General features: G+C 43.6%; 1 protein-coding gene across 1 annotated transcript; it reads left to right on the top strand.

Annotated features, from left to right (window-relative positions):
• Nucleotides 1–8,445: 8,445 nt before the first annotated feature.
• Nucleotides 8,446–13,312, top strand: ZIC2 (Zic family member 2). The gene is made up of 4 exons (XM_067536790.1): nt 8,446–9,882; nt 11,559–11,722; nt 11,992–12,257; nt 12,702–13,312. Exons 1-4 carry the CDS (start codon nt 8,883–8,885, stop codon nt 12,712–12,714), a joined length of 1,443 nt encoding a protein of 480 aa, XP_067392891.1. The 5' UTR covers nt 8,446–8,882; the 3' UTR covers nt 12,715–13,312.
• The last annotated feature ends 267 nt before the right edge of the window (nt 13,313–13,579 follow it).

Raw genomic sequence — 13,579 nt, 5'->3', positions numbered from 1 at the left:
CAGAGGACCCACTATCAGCGTATTTTACAGAAAAAGCTAGATCATGCCTGCATTTCTCACCATTTCAGTAAAAGTCCCAACACATCAAGGATCTATTTTTAAAAAGAGATAGCTGATGAAATCACCAGATAATAAAATAAAGATATGTCTTAGTTTTCCCTTTAGGGCTTTAAAAATGTTGATAGAATGGATAAATTATATGATGCTCGTTCTTAAAATGTAAAAGCCTCATCTTCTGAACTCTGTTCTGAATACAGTCTGTGAAACCTTCTAAAGGAAAGCTAATAACTCTTTGTTCTTATCGATATTTGTAAACAGGTGCACAGTAATCGAAGGAAATATTGAAAGTTTCCTTTAGGTTGAAACGATGGGTTGATCAGATGTCTCTGTTACGTAATTTGCACGAGCTGGCAAACATTTTTACACAGATCCTCGAAAGTGAAGCGAAGTTGAGACATATTCGCTTCTAGGGTGTAAACTAGAGTGATAAGACTATCCTTTGAACACGAAAGATTGATGTTCCTGTTTGTGTGTGCATGCTGAATTCTTCTGCAAACCAAACAAAAAAAATTGAAGTTACTGTCCTCTAAAGCAGCAAGATGTAAAATAGTTGGAACTAGTACGACTGTTATACTGGTGCTAAACTTGGCGTCCATACTGTACTAAATGTCATTTGCTTTCTTTAGTGACGTGCCCCTGCGGAAGCTAAGTGCAATTAAATGGTAATTAGATACAGAAATAAAATAAACCAAAACACTGCCCGTAAACTTCAATTTTCTGTATATGTACGAGTAAGAAACGCTCCTTTTTAACCTCATGAGAGAAAACTTTGAATTGGGGCTCACACGAGAACTGTCATCTTAGTTCAACGTATCCCTGTCTAACCAGTTCAACTGACAAAAGAGTTATCGATTAGGTGGTAATTCGGGTTATATTGCTTGTTTATTTTTTTACACGTTTTTAAGAAAATCCTGCGGTGATTCCGCGATTCCTGCTTGAAGGTGGGTAAGGCGAGCAAAATTTGGACCAGAATCACAAAGGTTCACTTTACGTTTCACTGCATCAGACGGTCTTGCGCAGCGCACCGTATTGAAGCTTTGTTTCGCTCAGGAGTACCTGCAGAAGTGTTTGAAAGCTGCTCAAAAAACGCGCTTCAGCTCTTGCCTGAAGATCGTTTGGGATTTTAGTCAGGTTAGAAGAAAAGAACAAAAGTGAACAAGCCCTTGCTTTTAAAATGGGCCGCTCGATGTTTTTATTGTGCAGTAAAACCTGTTCTCTTCAAAATAGCTTTTTACAAAAATTCTAAGCACTTGGTTTTATTGAATTACTGAGATGTAATGGGTGAATGGGTGAATGCATGGAGCAGAAGCTGTAAACGTGAATAATGGTATCGCAGCTATGCGGCATCTTGTACACGCCTCCTTGTACAACTCTTGTTAAACACAGCATGATATGTATCTGTCATCGATTTAATATGTCTTAATTCAGATATATCTCCCTGATCAATTGCTGTTTATGGGGACCGTAAAATAAAGAAAATAGTTTATGGTTAAATGATAGACAGTTAAACGCCGATTGGAAAGAAAGACGTTGGAATGCTCATATGAAAAGTCGCCAATCTCTGAGTAAACATAAGCCATGGAAAATGTGAGCGACTACTCAGGTACTTCGATTTTCGACATTGAAATTTAAAAAAAATATTAATTCAAACCAATTCAGGTGCCATCTCTGACTACAAATGTGATTTCATATTAGGCCTAAATTGTCCTAAAGATACATATGATGCTGTATTATATTCAGTGTATTGTATTGTGATATTATGTGTGTGAGTACCTAGAAAATCACGCAGACACAGCGTATATTTGTGAGTATGCACTTACACGTACCCAGACATACGCAGAGCTCTATCTCCAGAGCGTTTTAGAAACTCGTAAGGCCCTTTAAACTCTCGTGCCGAGATGAGCCACTAAAATATATCACTTTCTCAGCTTTTTTTGGGGGGGGGGTGCTAAATATTTTGATGATAGTTGCATTATGTAAATATATGCTAATGAACATGAGCACCATCTACAAACAATCGCCTTTAATGCACATCTTATGGATATTTAGGGGGAAAGAGAACAATATTTTATAACATATAAACCTTCTGGGGAACAATTAACATGAGAGAACAATTAAAGCTTGTCTCAACAAGTCCGTAAAACCTGGTAGTAGACCAAAGCTAAAGTAGATTACTCCCCCCCCACACACACACACAATTAGATTTTAGCAAACCAACAGTCAACACGACCCTCCCCCCAAACTTTCCTCAGCACCAGACTTGGTTACGCCACTGCAAGTTTTGTACACATGCAGCGGAGTCTGTCAGGGCAGCCCCACGTTCTTTCAGGGTGCTCCCCCGCTCCATTACCTCGCGCCTTGTAATAAGGCTGTATTCACAGAGACTCCAGCATAACGCTTGATTGCACGCCCTTAATTATTGAACAGATACAAGTTTCTTTTCGATGGGTGTCGGTAATTAATAAACGATAAGGGAAGTGAACGCTTCCTGGCAGCTTTGCTTTATTTGTTGGAATTTTTTTTTTCTTGATCTAAGGGAAAAGACGTAGAGAATGGGAAATCCATGTTTATTGCAACGTAAATTACGCTATCGTCAGTCAGGCGTGGTTTATGCCAGGTTTCTTTTCTGACAGGCAAGAGACTGAAAATGCGGTAGTGTGTAAGACTGGAGATGGTTTTCAAGTATTCATTCTATGTTAGGGTCTTCACACTAATAATGATGGAGACCTCAGAGTTCAAGGCCGATGCACCAATGGTCTCAAAACTCTTATCAGAAAACATGTGTATTCAGAAAGAGTCACAACCCCATTATGGATGAAATATATGGATAATAATTATTTGTTACCAGCAGAACTAGTGGAAATGTCCCTGACAAACACATATATGTTAATAAACGGAAAGTATTTGCTGACATGAAGATTATCCATGCGCTTTTTTCACACCCCATCTCTTCCCCCAAATTCAGATACCAGACTAAAAAAAGCCAAGATCTGATTTGTTTGTACAATATACTTACAATGACACATTTATACAGAAAAGGTCCTTCTGTTTCTTGTAGAATAGGCTTCTCTTTACACAGGCCCGTTTATTATTAAACGTTGTATTGAGAGGTATGGCAAGTTAATGAAAATGCGATCAAACTGAATGGTCTCTGCAGCTACAGCCTGGGTGTACATGTGCAGCGTACAGTGCAGTCAGTCATTGAAAGGACTCGATTAGCAATCATTTCTAGAAGTAGGACTTCTTTGGTTATCACAAATGAGTAAGGGACATGGAGTATTTACTTTTGGTCACACTGCAGTGCGAGGGTTTAAGATTAAACGTCATATGTTCTTGCATAAGTACATGGGAGTGAAATGACCGAAAGGTAAAAAAGCAACAGACTTTCGGATTCTAGATTTTTTTTCCTGCTGCAGTGATCAACTGGATATAGTTTACACATGCTGTCTCTCTTTTAAACTTCAGCTGTTAACAATAAACGCCAGCTTTCCATTGTCTCTTTTTCATATATCCAAATGAAGACAGAAAGCTAAAGTCTACATAATTATGATATAATACACATTGAGTATATTTAATAGAATAGCATCCATTTAGACCCAAATGCTTTTGTGATAAAGGACTGATTATACTGTTTGAAAAATCATAATAATCTATAATATTAAAAAATTATTGTGAATTAATTAAAATTATATTTTAAAGTATACTTTTATAAGGCAACAAAACTTTAAAAGCAGTAATTTTCAGTACACTACCAGTTAGTAAAAGAACTGTAATAGTTCTAGTAGTCTGATTTAGTCCCTAATACTTAAAAAAAAAAAAAAAAAAAAAAAAAAAAAATAAACAGTGTTTTACACGACACAGTGTTTATTACATTTAGTTCAGGATTTGGTGTATTTTTCTCTATATCTGAACATCAAAGTTTGAAGAAGCTGTTGAAATAAATCAGATAGTGACATTTTGACGGCTTTACTTGTATAAGCAATATGGTTACCATATGGCATTGTTATTTATGAATGACAGCATAAATTGTATTACAAAGTCTATCGCAATAATAGTGCAGTTTATTGGAAAGCTGCTCTGCTGTCACCAGCATTTATAAGGCAACCTCCATATGCAAAAGGTGTGTCAGTCAAATTACACATTCACGTTTAACATCTTGCTTTTAGTGTTTTGGTGTTTTTATTTTTACTGTTATAAAAATACTCCTAGTCTGGTAGGAAATTCGGGGTGTCTGGGGTGACAAAATAAATATGCAGAAAATATTGTCCAAATACTCGCTGTTACTTGGCCCTTCTTCATCCCTTAAAAAAATCCACTGTACTCTGCATCACTAAATCACCGGCAAATTCATTTTTATATAGCAATTTTTTATAAGTACAACTGAGAGAACAATAAATTTTAATGGTATGAAAGAAAGGTGCTGCTTTGTAGGTTCTCTATACTTTGTAGTGGGTTTTAAGAAATGGCATTTAAAAGTTACAACTTTGGCTGAGATTTTCATTATTTCCCTTTTCTTTAACATTACACTTCTATTAAAATCTGACAAAGAACTTTTGTTCCAAAGTGTGTTTTACAGAGGGAGGCTACAACACAACACATGTGGTCTTCACGGGTCATAGGTCGAACGGCCTAGAAGTGGCTAAGATCGGCAAAATCAAAGGTAACCTGCAACTTAATATCCTGTTGATGATCTTGTTGAATTTATGAGTGTCTGTGATACAGACAACGGTGCAAGTGATTCTGTTAAATTGCTCTGTTCTTTTCAGGTTAAACAGAGCATCATTCCCCCTCTCTGCATCCCGTTTCTCCTCTCCATAAAGAAACAAGGCTTGGATTTTGCTCTGTATTTTGGCATCTTTAAATAATTAATTCCACTTTTCTTATCCCTAATATATATGCATTTAAATATACTGTACAGGCCCGCCTTTAAATTCGCCTTCACACAACCATACATTTTATACACATGTTCATATCAGCTTTTATAATACAACTAGTCCACACTTCCAATGTAAACAACCATCTAGTGAAAAAAAAATCTAGTGTAGTTTACACTGTAATATTCAACTGTCCTCTTGAACACCTAGGAAGTGGAAGATCATAAAAAGACGAAGACAATACGCAAAGTTAGGAAAAATCCCTTGCTGTCATCCTATCTGTATAAGTAATCGGTAAAAGTAAGAGCAGCACAGTTCTAAAGAGAAATTCGTAAAACTTACAAAGAGGGAAATGTTTCCCCAATGAAGCTTCTGTTTGTTCTGCGGGTCTGACACAGCTGCAGTGCGGGCACCTCCGGAAACCTGTTGAAAATCTTAGTTCACTAAAACAGTTTAGAAGGGAGTTTGACTGGCCGCTTTCTTCCTTCTAAAGAATGAGCTTAAGTCTGCATTTCTGGCAATGGCCCTGAAAGCGATTGCAGGTTTTTTTTTTTCTTTCTTTTTCTTCTCTTTCCCTTTTCACCCTGTGACATGGGGGAAAGGGGTTTTGCGGTTCGTAGAGAAATAAAGCACTTCTTAGAGGGGACGGCGACATGACTTTGAACTTGGATCAGCTCCTCTGTTTCCTGCAGAGAGAGTAGAACTGGAGCACTGAAAGAATAGCAAAGAGAGTCCAGCCTGCGGGGTCTCCGGCTGGAATTAACGAATTCTCCCCGAACTGTCCCAGTGCAGCCTCCTGAAGCCGCAGAGCCAGCATACAGCAGCAGGGTGAGCTGGGAATGGCAGAGAAAGAAAGGAAGAAAGAAAGGTAGGCATTTGGACATCTTAACATGGTTTTTCTTTACAATATGTTTGACACATATTGCATACAATATTAAACAATATTTTTCTCGGACATTTTGGGGGACTGTTTTTTTCTCAGATGCAGAATCGCCCTTTAAACTGTTCTGCTGAAGACTGGTCTCAGTAAGCACTAATATTCGGCTAACTGGGTTTAGGAATATTCGGTTTTCCGGAGGTAGGCTGGATGGAGGAGTACAACCTCCAAGTTGTGCTCTAACTCCCTAGCTCAGATTGAAGGGGCAGCCCTCAAAACCCCGTTTCTGAAACGTTTTAGAGAAAGGCAAATCCGGGTTTGTTCGCTGTCTGGCCATATAGGCAGTAGGGTCAATACAAGGACAGGAACGGCACGAATTCTGCAGTGTGGAATGAGAACTGAAGGGCTCCGGTCTTCAGCTAATAGAGGAGTACGTCTAGATTCATTTGGAGTGTGTGGGTTTTAACGATCGTCTTAGATTCGAAGGAATTTCTGTTCTTCATAAAGGAAACCCTCGCGTTTTACGAAGAGTAATAAACCCACCGGTATTTTTTATATTTCAGATTGTTCCAAGACAGGCTTTTAATTGTTTTTAACCATTTAGTGGAAGGGGAAAAAATTCCTAATTTGAGAAAATCAAGGGAGGAAAGCCGTTTGCAATGTTGTTTTGACATCACCTATCGTTAGACGTTGCAATATCTAATCTAATCTATCTATCTATCAGCAAAGCATTATCAAATCCCCCCCTCCGGCCAGATGCAAAGTTCGCTTGTGAATGTGACTGTATTTGGTGCGGTATACAATAACGTGAGGAGTGACAGGAATGTCGCTGGTACGAGGATTTATTCCGCCTCTTTAAAAAAAACCACGCACACACCACATTTTTAGTTTATTCTCGCTGGTGAGCACAGAGATTATTAGAGTGTAAACGTCAAGTTGAGTGCAGAAAGGTCAATATTACAAATACTTTTTTTTTAAGCACCTTGTTTATTGGATACGGGCCTCAACGTGGTTATTTTTCAGCCCCTACAAAACAAACCCAAGCAGGGGCCAGACATGTATTTACTGGAGGGGGAGGGGAAGCGGACTTGTTTGGTGTGTGTGGTGTGCTGCTTTGTATTATTATTGTTATTATTAATGTTCCTGCCACCTAATAATACGGTTTTCGAACAACAAGAGCAAGTTTTGTTGCTGCTGCTGCTGTTGTTAGAAATTAGAAAGCCATAATCCAACCCTATAGCTGCTGCTCTGTAATGCACACGCATACGCAGTTTGATCACTCCGCTCTATACAAGTGGTTTAAAACACCAAATAGCCAGGGTTGTTATTTCCTCTCTTCCTTTCCTTCCCTTCCCTGCCCCCCTCCGATGAAATTGCACCGTTATCAATAGTTTATTTGCCTTTTCTCTGTCCCTTTCGATTATTTGGTTGATCTGCTTTCGGAGCAGAGGAGAGAAAAGGGGGAGGGGAGCGGCAGTATTGGCCGGTCCTCCCCCTCCCCCAATGTCCCTGCTGTAAGCGCCTTGTTTTGCTTGTTTGTTTCCCCAGGAAGACTCGAACCTGCAAACGCAGGCCGAGCCCCGTGCCTCCCCGGCCCCTTCCCCGATCGCGTCCCCCCCAGCACAAAGAAAACATCCAAAAGAGGGGTTTCATTCAAACCCCCGTTTCCAGCCTGGCTCGCACTACGTGGAGGAGGCTGTGGCAGCCCCGCTGGGGCCGAGCTGGGGGGTGGGGTTGCTGGGTGGCGAGCCGGAGCCAGAGCCCGAGCCCAGCGCTGCTGCTGCTGCTCGCGGCTGCTGCTGCTGCTGCTGGCGGCGGCACCTCGGCCGCGACGCGGGAGGGGGAGGCGGGAAGGACCCGGGCAAGCGCGAGCCGCTATTAGCCGCTGGAGGGGGACGCCAGGATTGATGAGGCCGCTTTGACCAATGAGGCGGCGCCTGGAGAATGACCGGGCTGCTGTTAAAGGGGGCGTTTGAAGAGGCGCTGCCAGTCCAGTCCGAGAGTAAGAGAGAGAGGCTGGGAGAAGGGGGGCGGGGAGGGAAAAAATAAAAGCAGCAGCGGCGGCGGCGGCGGCGCCCAGCGAAATAAACAGAGGAGGAGAGAAACGGGAGGAAAATAAACCCTGCGCACAGCCAGGGCGCGCCCGGGCGCAGGAGGAGAAGGGGTCAACGCTGGGCTCCCCCAGCCGGCTCCAGAGACGCTTTCATCAGCTGCCAGTGCGGCATGTCCTGCTGCTGAGCCCCCCGCTCGGCTCGGAGACCCGGAGAGGAGGGAGATCGCTTCTCTTTTTTATTGCTGTTGTTATTGTTTTTAACCCGCATCTTCCCCCCCCTCCTTCCCCTCCTCCTCCTCCTCTCCCCTCCCCTCCCACCATTGATCGCCCCCCTCCTCTGCTCAGACCCAACTTAAAGAAAAGAGAGGCGGCTGCAGAGAGAAGCGTCTGATTCCTTCATCTGTGGGAATTCGGTGCTGCAAGTTTACTACGTGAGACACATCTAATGCCCAGCAGAGAAGAAGAGGAATAAAAAAAACAAAAAAGAAAAGAAAGGGGGAGGGGGAAGTAGAGGAGACACCCCAGCCCAGCAACAGCCGTAAGAGGAGGAGGGAGAAAGTGGGGAGAAGAGAAGGGGGAAATCCAGCGTGGGGGGGGGGGAAGGGAGGCGTAAAGGAGGCCAGCTCTTCTCGGGGTGCGGGGCTCTGGTTTTGCGGGGCTCAGGGCGGAGGTTCGCGGCAGTGACATTTCTTTGGCAGGGCGTGTGTGTGTGTGTATCGCAGGGAAAGGCAACGCGATTGCACCCTCTCCCTCCCTCCTTCCCTCCCCCCTCTCGCTCCCCCTCCTCTGCCCTACCCGCCCGCCCCCGCCTCAGCTCCTTTAATACACTTTGGTTCTCCGCCTGGCGTTGGACTCTTCTCTCTGTGGCTGGCTCGATCGGCGGCGGCGGCTGCTGCTGCTCGGTGCAGCCGGGGGAAGCCTGGTCCCTGGATCCTCCTGCTGTTGCTGGGTGGTGCCCGGGAAGGAAGAGGAGCAGCCCGGGCCGGGGGGGGAGGAAGCGGAGAGGAGCGGCAGGACCATGCTGCTGGATGCCGGACCCCAGTTCCCTGCCATCGGAGTGGGCACTTTCGCGCGGCACCATCACTCGGCCGCCGCGGAGATGCAGGACCGCGAGCTGAGCCTGGCGGCGCAGAACAGCTTTGTGGACTCGGCAGCCCACATGGGGGCTTTTAAACTCAACCCCGGGGCCCACGATCTCTCCCCCGGCCAGAGCTCGGCTTTCACCTCGCAGGCTCCCGGCTACCCGGCGGCCGCGTTGGGTCCCCACGCCGCCCACGTCAGCTCCTACTCCGGGGCGCCTTTCAACTCCACCCGGGACTTCTTGTTTCGCAGCCGGGGCTTTGGGGACTCGTCTCCGGCCGGCAGCCAGCACGGGCTCTTTGGCCCTGCGGCCGGGACCCTCCATCACCCGCACACGGACGCTCAGAGCCACATCCTCTTCCCGGGCATACACGACCAGCACGGCCCCCACGCCTCCCAGAACGTCCTGAACGGGCAGATGCGCCTGGGTTTGCCCGGGGAGGTGTTCGCCCGATCGGATCAATACCGCCAGGTCTCTAGCCCCCGGACTGATCCCTATTCGGCGGCTCAGCTGCACAACCAGTATGGCCCCATGAATATGAATATGGGCATGAACATGGCAGCTCACCACCATCACCACCCAGGTGCCTTTTTTCGCTACATGAGACAGCAGTGCATCAAACAAGAGCTGATCTGCAAGTGGATCGACCCCGAGCAGCTGAACAACCCCAAAAAGAGTTGCAATAAAACTTTTAGCACCATGCACGAGCTGGTCACCCACGTCTCGGTGGAACACGTTGGGGGACCCGAGCAGAGCAACCATATCTGTTTTTGGGAGGAGTGCCCCCGGGAAGGCAAACCTTTCAAAGCCAAATACAAACTGGTCAATCATATCCGAGTGCACACGGGAGAGAAGCCGTTCCCCTGTCCTTTTCCTGGCTGTGGAAAAGTTTTCGCCAGGTCAGAAAACCTAAAAATCCACAAAAGGACACACACAGGTAATTATGTTTGGTTTCGAAGATTAAAAACATGAATTATGTGTTTAAAAAGGCATTTAAAGATGCTCTCGTCTGTAAAGACTTCCATTTTCATCGTGCTGCAGCGTTTCACAGGGTGTTTGCTCGTGTTCTTTCAGTTTGAAAGTATTTTTTATTAACTGCTTTATTTCTATGGTCATTTATTAACGTGGGAATAAGTCAAGGCTTGACTGAACTCTTTCCGTTTAAATGTAAAATACAAGGCGAGCTATATTCATTACTACTATTAAAATAACGACTGACGTAGGTATAGATAATACACTATCCATAAGTAATATATGTATATATTTATATATGACTTCGGTGGGTGTGTGCGTACATATATATATATATATATATATATCGTACTAAGTGGTGAAATACCCCTTTCTGGGAATGCTTTTCATTAAATTTAAATAGTGTAAGCTAGGGCAATAAAATGTTCTAATTTAGAAAGTGTTTTGAAAGTCTCACTTGAGCTGGTTTAAAGTGGTGTTGCAACAGTTTATTAAATTATGTAATAGGTAACAGAGGATTTGAGATTCAGAAACTTGCACAAAAATCGGGTCTAATGTGAGAGAAGGACACAACACTTCCTGGTGGTAAATTGCGGGAGCTGAACGGTAACAAAACAAACACATTATCCTGCTTCATATATTATTCATTTACTATTACTCCCAGATCGAATTGTGCCAGAGTATTTAATAAAAGACAGCCAAATATTTTAGCAACTTCGACTATAAATATTTACTTGACTACGGGTAAGATCTATAGGTCTATTGTTTTCTTAAGTGTTAAGAATGATGCTAGGTGCGAGACGAGCTTTAACAAGGTTTAAAATTTGAGAAATGTATTTGCATGAAATGCCCGCACTTAAGTCATTGTGTTTGAGCGGATGTCTTTAAGGAACAATTTAGGTGCTAATGGAATTTAATGTTAAATGCTTCCCCCTCCAAATGGGTGGATGTTTGAGTTCTCACCTTCAAATTACTCTGAGCGTTTGGAATTCTGGCAACAGGGTGAAGAAATTGTATGAAAATTAAATGGAGTATTTTACAGACATTTCGTTTTCCCAGCGGATATGTGTTTACTTTGAAGATCCGTATATGAAATAAAATATGTCTGTCCTTAACTCTTTTGTTAATGGTTTACAGTTTAACAGGATTTTCTCCAAGGTGCAAACCTCTCGATTTAAAAAAACAACAACATGTTTTCGAGCCAATTGTGTGGTAGCACCAGTTGAAACAAAACAAAATCCATACATTCACTGGGGCCAGAACGTGTCCCCAATTTTGACGCAGAACTCCCTACTGGTTTCAGTGCAGAGTCCGGCTTAAAAAGCAATGGCAAGATATGGACCACTGTTGTTTTTATATTTGATGGTATCTTGTCAGTAACAAAGTGATTAGTTCATAGCTGCAAATCAAGCCGTCATCAGAAAACAATCCAAACCGTGACATCAAGCTTTTATTAAGCATTTTAGTGAATCTGACATTGGTAAACAAAGTGTTAGAAATTTTAAAAAGAAAAAAACATTTAAAATTCTTCCTATGTATCCCTAGCTTAAGGCAGACATTGGTGGGTTATCGTGCAATGAGCAGGGGAGAAGTACAAGTTGATTGTTTACTATAACCAAATGCTCATTGTTTATCTTCCAGGAGAAAAGCCTTTCCAGTGTGAATTTGAAGGCTGTGACAGACGTTTTGCCAACAGCAGCGATAGGAAGAAGCACATGCATGTCCACACTTCAGATAAGCCCTATCTGTGCAAAATGTGCGACAAATCCTACACCCACCCCAGCTCCCTGCGGAAGCACATGAAGGTATTCCGTTGCAGTTTTTACAGCTGACATCATCTGAGGGGGTCGGTTTAGCCGGCAATTTTCTTATTGGGAAGGGAAACAAAAACAAGATCCGCATCACAGCCAAGTTATAAAGTAGCAGAGCCTTTGCCTGCCCCAGGAAGCCAGACGCGGGCCCCTGGGAGCGGGATGCCCCTGCGAGGGGGTGTGAGCTCTGGCGATGCGGGGCTGGGAGCGCCTTGTGCACAGCAACACTTACTCCACCCTGTCTTGTTGCATTTGCTTTCCAGGTCCATGAATCTTCCCCTCAAGGCTCCGAATCGTCCCCGGCTGCCAGCTCGGGCTACGAGTCCTCCACGCCCCCGGGTCTGGTGTCCCCCAGCGCCGAGACTCAGAGCACCACCAATCTGTCCCCGGCGGCGGCTGCAGCAGCCGCGGCGGCCGCGGTGCACAGGGGCAGCGGAGGCGGCGGCGGCGGAGGAGGAGGCAGCGGCGCCGGCGGGGGTGGAGGGGCTAGCGGGAGCCACAGCGGCCTCTCCTCCAACTTCAACGAATGGTACGTGTAGGGGCCCTGCCGGACTGCTGCGCCATGCCCCCTGCGCCTGCCCTCCCCGCCGAGGAGGAGGAGGAAGCAGACACACACCGGGAAGGTGCTGGATCGTGTTTGGTTTTTGGTTTAATTCTTAACCAGCGAAAGGATTAAAAACTTAAAAGGCTCCTTAGCCGAGGAGAGCAAATCCCCGCCAGAGCCTCCAAAACAAAAAAATCCGACAGCGCTAAACTCTTTTTGCCCCTCCCCGTCCCCTCTGCCCCCCAGCACCCTCCATCCCGACCAGCTGTGTGTATAGAGGACTCCTCCTTCCTCCTCCAAGGTGGTAAACGAAGTTTTATTGGATTCTTGGTGTATAGAAGTTCGTCCCATTTGTAAACTACGGATTGATTTCCTCCCACCCCAGCCCCCAAAAGTGATGGACTTTTTTCTTTTCTTTTCTCTTTTTAGTTCATCCGTTTAAAAAAAAAAAAAAAAAAAAGTAACGTGGAAGAAAATGGTTTCTTTTGTAATTGTGATAATGAATATTGTGTTCCTTTTGAAGAGGCAACTTGATTGTAAACTTCATTCAATTATAGACTGGGGGGAAAACTGTGCCAAAGTCTCCATTCTGTTACTCAAACACACACACGCACACACACAAAACAACAACAACGCTTGTGAATGTATTTTTCTGTTAGCTGGATTTACCTGTGATGTTTTAGTGCTTTTGCAAGTTCAATTTGTTAGTTCCTGTTTGGAAGATTGTGAGGAAAAATAAACGTTGTGCCGTTAGCTTTTCCCTAATAACACCCTTCCTTCTGTAAATATCTGTTACCATATTTATCCATTTGTAATTAAATTATGGTATTAACTTGCTACAGAGGAAACAGTATTTATAAAGAATGTTTCTTAACTATAAATATGTACAATTGTGAGCATAAACTGTTTCAGATTTTTTATTTGAAGGTTTAAGTGGTTTCATCATTTCTTGTGATATGTTTTGAGAGTAATGCATACAGAAATATAATAAAATGTGTTGAAACTGCATGTACTGGTTCTTTTTATGTCTAAAGGCTTTCTTAAACTGAGTAGGTTGCAACTTTAAAGAATGAAATTCAATGTGGCTAGAATGTGCAAAACGTTTTTTGTTTTTTGTTGTTTTTTTTTAAACTAGCAAAATCACCTTAGGGTACATTTTTGAAATCATATAAAATTTCTTCTGTCATGATAGCATTAACTTTCCTCCCAAATATTCATTTTTAAAAAACCCCTATATTATGTGCTAGTAAAACAACATTTTGGAAAGCCCTGTGATGACAATAAAGAGTGAGCTTTTGAAGTTTTCT

The sequence above is a fragment of the Emydura macquarii genome, unplaced genomic scaffold (assembly GCF_026122565.2).
Source record: "Emydura macquarii macquarii isolate MOO-44397 ecotype Brisbane River unplaced genomic scaffold, CSIRO-AGI_Emac_v2 contig_3671, whole genome shotgun sequence".
Classification (NCBI taxonomy): Eukaryota; Metazoa; Chordata; order Testudines; family Chelidae; genus Emydura; species Emydura macquarii.
This window is presented reverse-complemented; position numbering and strand designations above follow the sequence as displayed.